General features: G+C 44.7%; 1 protein-coding gene across 1 annotated transcript; it reads right to left on the bottom strand.

Annotated features, from left to right (window-relative positions):
* Positions 1–8,152: 8,152 nt before the first annotated feature.
* LOC101878503 (protein shisa-1-like) lies at positions 8,153–9,619 on the bottom strand. Its single transcript, XM_005144718.2, has 2 exons — positions 9,355–9,619; positions 8,153–8,649 (listed from the first exon to the last, which is right to left on the bottom strand). Exons 1-2 carry the CDS (start codon positions 9,617–9,619, stop codon positions 8,153–8,155), a joined length of 762 nt encoding a protein of 253 aa, XP_005144775.2.
* Positions 9,620–10,133: the final 514 nt, after the last annotated feature.

Here is a 10,133-nt window from a genome sequence, read left to right as displayed (position 1 = left end):
GAAGCAAACTGTTAATTCCCTGGGACTGATCTGAGCTCAGAATAGATTGTTCTTGTTCTTATGTTTCAAATTCTGCCTAATATATATAGGACTAATTCTCTAACAGCAAAAGGGAAAGGGAACATGGAGCCTTTCAGGCAGCACTGTGCAAGTGCTACATGCTACAAAACCTGGAAGAAGTTTCACCTTTATCTCTAGGCTTACCCCAAGTGTCTCATGTAGTGAAATAGCAAGCTACTCTTCCTAGGTGGGCAAAGGGAATGCAGATCTCTGAGGGCTGCTTGTGGTAGGAGCTTAACTTGCATGTCTTGGCTCACCTTCCAGAGGTTTCTGTGTCTTGCATTGACTGGACAGAGAGCAAAGCAGACTGAATGTCTAACTGCAACTGTAGTCCATCAGTGCAGAGGTTCTGTTGTCTCATGCTCTTTTCTCATGCCTAACTGCTTCTCTCAGCTCTGCTCTGTCTCTTGATTGTGCCAGTCCAGCTCTTTTTTGGGACCATGCTGGAATACATCTCAGAGTGTTTGAAGGATGTTACCCAAACATGCCTGGCTTCACATGGGTCTGTTTTCCTCTTCGAAGCGACAGCTTATATTGAAACAAATATGTAGCTTTCTGGCCATTTCACAGATGTCCCCTGAAGCTACTCAGATCATTAGCAGGCAAAAATAGCCGTCTGCTTCCTAAAATGGGGATACTCTCCCAATAAATAGGGGATACATTTCCATTAGCTTATGTTATTACAGGACTCCTGATGCATAACTGAGAAATTCTGATTCTTTCCAGTAGAAAGCAGCAATGCACATATCCACTGCAGTGAGGATGAAGCTGTTCCCTCTGTGTCTTGTGAAATTACAGTTACTGAGAGGATAAACCCAGAAGAATGGCTTTAGATAAATCTTTATCTGAACTATCAACCGAGAGTTTCTCTCTCACTCTGTCTTCCATTTCATAGACCATTGATCAATATTCCCATGCAACCATCTTTTAATAGCAAAGGAAGATTTCCTCCTAGGCAAGAGGAAAATAAATGAAAAGCTTATTTGCTGGGACAGATCATCTGGAGCAGGGAAATCAGTTGAGGTAAAGCAGATTGTTTATTCCACAGAAGAAGCAGGGGCACAATGAGAAAGTATTGCTTCTAACCCAGGAGGCACATCATACCCTGTTTGGCAGAACCTTTTGTACACACAGGACCTCTGCTTTTATTTGTTGTGCTTGTGATAAAGTAATAAATATGTTTTCCTTCATAACAAACAACTCTATTGCTATCACCTGGAGAAGTCAGGGTTGCTGGTATCTTTGATCCTGACTTGTTCTGTGATTGAAACACAGTGATCATGTGTGATTTATCTCTGCATAATAGATGCCAAGCATCGAATGGATCAGTACATCCTTGAGCAGTGAGAGTGCCTGTGACAGGGACTGATGGAATTTGCCTTTCCCTTTAAAAGCTCTCCAGCATTCCCCATCACAAGCTATTAGTGTCCCCAAAGAATGCTGCTCACCTGGCTGCACAGAACATCTCTGCTCTGTTTACTGGAGGACTCTGATGCATACACCACTTCTTGCTCTCTCGCATTCCTTCCTTTGCATCATTGCAATTGAATTTATCTTCAGGTACAACATGAATTTGATAGTGAGGGAATGTGAATGAAATGCACAGAGAAATTAAAACACTGTTTAACCCAGTTAAATGAAAATTGTTCCTAAAACCATCCCCAAAGCACAAAATGTTCCTGCTTTTATCTACAGATTATTTTTAAAGACACAGGAATAAATGTAGCAGTCCATTTTTGTATCTGAGAGGCAAGGAGGTTTCCCTGGAAATAACATGAATTATTCTAAATCAGACTGTCTTCTCCATTTGTCTCCAAGCCTCTGGAATGACAGGATCACAGCAGTAGGAGATGGAGAGACTTTGGAATACTTTTCTTCTAGGCCAAGAGCTTATGCAAAGAGCGTTCTTCCAGAGGGAATACGTATGTGGTTTTTACATCAAAGTCAGCTCAAGATCCTTACTGAAATGGGAGATTCAAAATCAGGAGATGAGGGAACAGAGAGGTAAACCCCAGCAACTTACAAAGGTGAGCTGATTGCTGGAGAAACTGGCACAGCACAGTCTGTAACTTCACTGCTGTATTGTTTCCTACTTAAGTGCCCCTTCCTAATCCTCCCCAGTACCTTTTGAATCCATTGATCAAGTCATGGGTATGTGATACAGGAGCTCAAAGATTTGAAAGTCCTACAAGATTCATGAAAACCCATAGTCAGGTGGAAGAGATAAACCCTGTTAATACTCCCATGGAGAGGGAGTTTATAGAACTCCCCCAGTGTGACCTGCTGTGGAGCCTTGGGAGAGCATCACTCATTTGTCACCTTACCAGGCATCAGAGCCCATAGACATGAGGCAGTTCTAGAGGAGGCCAAGCTTCAGTAGTTCCTGCTGCTACAGACCACTTATAGGTGGGTTTGTTACACTGAGAGAAGAAACATTATGTTTTTCACACACACACATGACCACAAACTTGCATCCTAAATGGCTTGCTTGAAGAAGCCAAACAAAAACTGCATTAAAATGAGATCCCCATTAGAAGGGGGATAACATTGTGGCCCCTGTGCCCAGTTTTAGTGAGCAGAACCCAGATGGGCTTTTGCAGATGGGATCCTCTGACATTAAACGTAGGGCAGAAAACCCCCACATGTGCAGGCTACACTGCAAGCTGAATTCTGCATCATGGATTCTACTGAGGGCAGAACAGAATCCTAATATCTCCAACCCTCAAAATGCATTTGGCTCAGTTATCCTTTGCCTAAAGACCCAGAGAAACCAAGAAATTCAGCTGCAATCCATGGAAGTAATAAGCAGACATACATCTCTTCTCCTGTGTGCTTTAATGCCAGACTTTTCCTGGCATTCCTGCATTATTCAGAATCCTGATGCTGAGTGTCTTAGCAAGCAATTCCATTCCCTTATGGAAACTAAGTAAGAAAATACCCTGTGCAGCTGTTCCAGAGCTCGATGTGTTCTTAGAAGTCATTTTACTGGTACAGAGTATGCATTTGTCAGTACAACTGCATCTACAGCAGGAGCACATTGTCAGTTCAGAGCAGCAGTATGCCTGTATTTGGGAAATATTGCTGGAGCTGAGTGCCCAGAGGCCAGAACCTGGTCTTGTGCAGTGCCAGTTATCATGACATCCAGAGCCAGAACCAGCTTTCTCAGGCTCTGACGGAGTAAACATGAATAAAGTGAAATGATGGACAGGATCCTGAACTTCAGCTTCACCAAACCCATTTTCACCTTGTTCTTCCCAAGTTTTCCCTGGCAAATTTCCAAAAGGACTGACCAAACATGCTGTATTTTAATGTGTGCACACACAAGTCTCATACTGAGCCATGTCCTTCATTTATCTGTAATGCCTTTTCATTTGTCTGGATGCTCTGAACAGGAAGGAACTGAATTAACCTGCAGTTGAAACAGGAATTAACCATAAACACCAGCGTGCTGGTGCTTGCTCCTTGTCATAACCCAGTACCAGGGGACAAGTGTTGCTCCTTGGCATGACATACCTCTCCTGGGCCCCATCCATCTATCCCTGTTTCTGATAAACAGGAGATGGCAGTCCCATGATAGGAGAACTACATGGAAAGCTTTTCTCAGTAAAATAGTGACTGTTAAGGGCTTAAGAGAAAAACCAACATCATTCCATGCACATAATTCCAGCAAAATCCATGCACAAAGCAACATGAAGGCATGCAGGCAGCTGGCGTACAGGCTGCCATATCCAACTCCATGCCATGTTTCCTGGGGAAGGAAAACCATTCCCAGTGTCATCGCCTAAGCAGGGACTGCCTGAGTTCCCAGCAGTCAGGAGACATGTATGATTGGTTGCTGTGCTCCCATCACATACATCAGAGGGATGAAGCAGCACCTCCTACAGTGCTCCTGCTCAGCAGAGCTTATTAGTTTAAAAACCAAGGAGAAAGGATAGTACCAAGAGTGCTTGGTTACAGCTGCAGCCCCCTCAGGTCCTGGAGGGAATGGGGAAGCACAGGAGGATCTGGGTTTATTTTTTCCTGGAAACAAGAGACTACAGCCTCTTCCTCTCCTCCACATCAGTGGGGTTTGGTGCAGCAGCATCTCATGACAGATGCTATGGCAGTGGCTGTGCAGACACATGTGCCCAGCTGGGAATTTATCCATCCCTCTGTGCCTCAACATGTGTCAAACCCCTCCAGTCTCATTTTGCTCCATGAACCTCCTTTGCCCTTATGCACCTTTATCAAGACACTGGGATTGCAGCAACATTTCTCAGTATGTGGGGCTTTGTATAGGCACTGCCTTGCGAACTGTGGTAACATCTAATACACCATCAAGTGGTGAAGTAAAAACAATCAAAAGCTTCAAAGCAATAGAAATACAGACCATTTCCCACTACAACTTTGAACTTACATTGTAACTACCTTCACTTTGGTGTAGGAATGACCTAAGGAAACAATATAACTTCTGTATGAGGAATGTGGCTCCTTCCTTTGAGATCCCACAGAAACCTGTAGGTTTGATTTTACATGCTGGTAATTGTTGATCCATTTGCCAGAATACCTGGCACTGAAGAATAGCAAATCAGTATAGCTGTGCTTGAAGGGGGTTCCTGTTTCAGTTCAGAGTTGAATTGACTTGATTGGAATTATTATCCTTGGCATAAACATGAAAACACACCCCATACAGCAGCCAGAAAAGTCACCTCTGGGTTTACATTTAAAACCCTGCAGCTCTGCTGATAAAAGCAAGTCTGTCACTTAATGCAGGGCAAATATCCATCATTATTCTGAGCCAAGGAAATCCATTCTACTGTTAATACCAATAGTGGAATCATCTAAGTTATGGAGCTAGGGCTGCTGGAATATTTTTACAGTTCTGAAAGTACAGTGTGGCCTTAGAAAAGAGAAATACCTTCAACAACAACTCTGTAGCTTAGTTTCCCCAAGGAAAGCTGGAGATACCTGTTCAGAAAGGGGGCTGCTTTTATTCAGTACTTGACAAATCATGATTTATAGCATAAGAAGTAAAAGCTCTTTCAGTTGCTTTGGGTTTATTTTCTGGTGGCACAGAGGGGATTGATCAATGCTGTGCATTGATTGAGTGAATAAAAAGGAGTAAAACAGGGAATATTGTGGAGCCAGGGTATTACACAACATAGGAACCTGCTGTGCTTTAAACTAGTTTGGTTCAATCTGTCCCAAAAGTCTTGGCTAAATCCATTTTGGTTTATCTCAGCTCAATTAGGACCAGATTGAAGCTGAAGAAAATTCCACCTACTGTTGAAACCAATGCACACACAAGCTGGTAAGAACCCACATGGACACACATCCTCAGGCCTTATAAGGAGCATTTGAGGGCTGAAGCTATCATCTTCACCTTTGCAGTTCTTAATTCTTCTTTCTCCCAAAATCCAGAAGGAATACACCAGGAACAATGCAGCTCACCTGTGTCATTACTGAGGATTAAGGAGCAAAGAGTATAAATCATTTCTTAATGAGAAACTGAGGGGAATAGGGTGGGGGCTTCATTAGGCAAACAAAGCAAAGGACCCAGCACAATAGGTGCTAAGTAGCCTATTAGTCTCTGCTAAGTGCTGCTGCTTGAGGAAAAGCAGTTTAGGGGAGAAGAAAAGGGATTTAGCATGAACATATCCTTTCTATCTAAAGATGTGCTAAACTCTGTAGCAAGGCCTCTCAAATTAGTAAAGGGATAGAATTTACATAGAAAGTACTCCGTGTTTTTTCCTTAGTCCCCACAAGAGTTGATCTGCTTTTAAAGCAGATGCTGATTGAGCCCGGGGTAATCCCAGTTTACAATGGGGCTTGATGGGAGATGTTAAGCATATGGTTCTTTTAAAACCCTCTCTCTAGACCATGGAGTGCAACAAATCAGTTAGTTCTTGTTTTCTCTTGCACTGTTAAAAGCAATATCGAACCCTTGACATATTTGACCCGGCTTTGTTGTCACAGACATTTGTTAAAACTGATTTAACTACGTAGAAAATCCCGTTGTTCCCAATTATGGCCTTGCTGTGAGTGTCTGCTCAGTTAAGCCCCTTTGCCTCCTTTTTGTTATTGTCTCAGCTCTCCAATTGTGGAATACACAGATGAAGGTGAGGAAAAGGAGGGTATGCAGGCTCCAAGCAGCTACTAGTCCCACCAGAGAGCAACTAAGGCAGCATTCCCAAACCCATTTAGCTTTGCTGTTGCTGCTCTGATCAACTGTTTCTCCTTTTAATTCTTCAGAGTTACATATGAACCTCCTGACCCTTCCATGGTTGATGGTATCAGGAAGGGTATTTCTGTGCTTTCTTATTCAATTTAAATCTTCATCCTGAAGCTGCCTCCTGGGGAGTTTCAGTTGAAGCTGACAGGAGCTCTGTACATGCTGCAGAGTGAGCTTCGGTCTACTGTCAGGTCACATACTCCTTTACCTTTCTACTTCAGAACCTCCACAGTAGAGAACAGTCATGTTTAGTAAAGGAAGGACTAGATGATAAAACCACCTGGTCTCCATTTCTAATGCCCGAGTCTACTAAACATAAAATAGATCTTCCCAACAGCACAAATGTGATGGGAGTTGGTCTTTGTTTCCCAGAACATAATTTTTGTCATTTGTCTCTGTACTGACAGGAGTTTTTGTCATTATCTACTATCAAAATGAGACATTTAACCACATTAAATCCCCCATTCAGCTACAGATTTTCCTAAGCCACCTGCAAACAGTTACTTTGTAAAGAGGAAACCAGTTTTGAGTGCTTTCTGCACCAAGTTAAAGCCTAACTTTAAAACTAGCATCCCCACTGCTGTGTATTGGCACAGTTACCAATAAATCCCAGGGCCCCTTTGCTCATCCTAACAAGGACAACACTTCTGAGTTCAAGTTTTACTTCTGGAAGCCTTAATTTACGATGTTTCAGTACTAAAAGAAGTGTACAACACCAGTCTTGGTATTTTGGGGAAGCTTTTATTTTTAGGGCATTCTGTTTTCATGCTTATATTCTTAGTCCAAATTTGAGAGAAATTGGCCAAACAAAACTAAGTCACAGCTCTGGATCTGTGAAATCCCCAATTCAGACCCTTGGAAGAATCAGGAAGTTACTCAAATACATCACCCTGCCCTTACAAACTCGGGCACTGGGATAGATGTGTGCTGAGTATAAGCATTACTGCAGGATGTCCTGCTCACTGGAATTAAGATAGAACATTCTGAAGTAAAATATACATAAAGCAGTGTCAAATACACATAGAATAAGGGCATACAGTTGTTCACAATGTATATTAGTCCTGCTAACTTACAAGAGGAGCTTCAAAGCATCTTTATCGAACCCATCTTTATCAAGCACCATCACCAGGAAAGCTTTGGCATTTACTCATAAGATTTTTAAGCCTTGGCCCCTGCTCCTATTGGTAACCCCTGTGGAGTCCTTTTCCCATGCCTTCAGCCTCATCATGCAGGTGTCCGTGGTGTGATGAGGTGTTAAAACGCTCCAGCAGGGAGCAGTAAGTATATTTTGACAACTTCTTTCTCTCAGTATCCTGCCGTGAGGGGATGGCTGCATCTTAACAGGAGTCAAAGCAGGCAGGCTTTTCCTGCATGCACTCAGGAAACTGACTGGAGTCTGGTTTTGTTCTTCCCTTACCCTGTAATCCTTCATCAGTTGAAGTGCTCAGTTATGTGTTGATGAAGCAGAGTCTTCCTGGTGCTTTCCAGGCTGTCAAGTGTCCACAATGGATAACTCCACTAAGGCACATACCTGCCCCAAGTTGCTGAGAAGTGACACAGCTGCAGAAATTGAAACCAAGTCCTCAGCCATGTTCCCTGGAGCATGGTGGGTGAGGACCAGAGGAGGATGAAACTCATTCCTACCGTTCTTGAGCAGGTACACCAGCCTCAGGATCTTGTCTTTTTCAATAGCATTAAAGTAATACATGTTAAAACCCAATAACCTAAAAGAAGTTCTAACAGGTCATCTTCAGAACTGTAAAAAGCCCAAAATGATGCACTTCCTAATAGCATTAAACGTTTTTAAGTCCTCATTTCAGTCCAAAAGAACTGTTTGTAATAGTGAAATGTCATCCAGCTCATGGCTGCTGATGTGTCATCTCAGACATGTGCTCCTAAGTACATCATTTGGTCACTCTGTGTTACCCCAAGAGGAGATGCACTAGCACTGTGCCCATAGATTGTTCTTTTAAGGAAGGATGCTGGAGCCATTGCTGCAGTGTGATCAGTGGGTATTCTGTGCATAGCACATGAAGGTTGCAAGAGTTGTCCACTGCCAGGTGGGGGACTTAGGAACCGAGCATCTTCAGGCAGCCCAAGAATGGGCAGGGATGGAGGTAGGGATGGAGCCAGAGTCATGCAGATGCTGCTGCTCTGAGCATCATTACTTGGTGAGCTTCTGGTGGCAGAACTGGAACTGGAGAGGCGAGAGGGAAGATCAGGTTGGAGTAGCCAGGTCTGGCCAGGTGCAAGTCCACTTTGCTGCTCCTCATCCTGGGATTTTAAGCATTTGCAGCAGCAAATTCCAATGCAGGCTCCACCAACAACAAATGCCACAAACACGGACCCAACAAGAAGGAATGGCAGGTACACAGGCACTGGAAATGTAAGAGTAACATTAGCCACGCATTCACCCATGGGGTACTCTAGGTTCTGTTCTTCATTCCTTAAGACATGCATGCACCAGGGAGCAGAGTAATTTTACTCTCAGCTCTTGCTGTAGCAAGATTAGAAACTGGCAATTGCTGCAACAGGTTTGTGTGAAAAAGCCTAAAGCACAGAACTTTGGACCAGACAGTCCTATAGCATCTGCTACTGATACCCACTGATACCCAGGCAAGAGCTGTTCCAGTACTCAAATGTCCCTGCTCCCGAGCTAAGGACTTGTAGTGGAGTTTTACAGTTAGTCCTTCAGTTAAAAATACATTACTGAGAGGCATGGCCATGCTTTAACAGAACAGGTCAGCAACACACGTGCTCCACCAGGGACATAAACATCAGAGATGCTGCCGGATTACTTTGTCAGTAGCTTAAAGGCTTTTCTAAGAGAGATGGATAGAAAGGTATTTTGAGTGAAGCCTCATGTTATTCTCTCTCCTAATGAAGGAAATGAGTGACTTTGGCCCACACAGCACCAAGATGAGCCCCGTGCCAAGGCTCCAGCCCTTTCTGCTGCAGTGGTCACAGCTTGGAGCTCTGAAAGGCAGAGAAAGAGAAGAAGGGTCTGGCTGATGCCACCGGGGGAAGGATGCTACGGGGGATGCAAAGAAGGAAGCACATCTGCCGGAGGCACAGCAGCTTACCTGGCACCGGAGGCCTGGGGCTGGGCTGCGGGTGCTCACCGGGGCACCGAGCCTGCTCCAGGCGCGCCTCTCTGGACGAGCAGCAGTAGCGCAGGCTGCAGGTCCCGCAGCACAGCGTGGCCTCGGGTCCATCGTAGCGCTCGGGGCACTGGAAGCCGCGGTGCCAGCGCTGGGGGCTGCCAGCCCAGCCGTGGCAGAACTCCCCTGCCCGCCCCGAGCTGCAGCGCAGGGCCAGCAGCAGCGCACAGAGAGCCCCCCGGACCATGGTGGGTGCTCACCTCCAGCCCTGTCTTCTATTCCTAGCACGGCACTCCCAGAGCATCAACTGCACACCAAGACCCTACCCAAGCTCCGATTTCAGGATGTTTTATCTCTTGACCTGTGACCTGCCTCTAATCCCCTCTCTTTACTGCAACAAAGAAAGACCCACTAATTGAAACCCATTTGCAGCTACTCCACCTTCCTCATTTCTTGCCTTCACTCCTGCAGGGAGCAGACACCGGTTTCTGCTGGAGATGGCACATCTTACACTGGCATTCCCACTAGCAGGGCACCCTCAAGCAAAGCTAAGGGGTGCGGGACACAGAAAGCCCAGGGTTATCCTGGAATCGAAGTTTAATTCCTTCAGGAGCTTGTCAGTACTGAAATGTCAGAGGTGGGAGGATGAGACTGAGCTGGGGACAAGAAGAGGGCAAGTAAAGACATAAAGTTGCCAGTGCAGAAAGAAAATACAGGAATAACCAGCTTCTAGTAGGCTCTAAAGTGTAATTGGTACAAAC

This window comes from Melopsittacus undulatus, chromosome 6 (assembly GCF_012275295.1).
Source record: "Melopsittacus undulatus isolate bMelUnd1 chromosome 6, bMelUnd1.mat.Z, whole genome shotgun sequence".
NCBI classification, from domain to species: Eukaryota; Metazoa; Chordata; class Aves; order Psittaciformes; family Psittaculidae; genus Melopsittacus; species Melopsittacus undulatus.
Note: the sequence above shows the minus strand (reverse complement) of the source record. Positions and strands in the feature narration are given on the sequence as shown.

What these genes read in the sequence shown, in the direction of transcription:
- LOC101878503 (XM_005144718.2), bottom strand. Translation starts at nt 9,619, where the DNA reads ATGGTCCGGGGGGCTCTCTGTGCGCTGCTGCTGGCCCTGCGCTGCAGC. An exon ending in CCCCAGGCCTCCGGTGCCAG is followed by an intron (nt 8,650 to 9,354) that starts GTAAGCTGCTGT and finishes TTACATTTCCAG; the next exon opens with TGCCTGTGTACCTGCCATTC.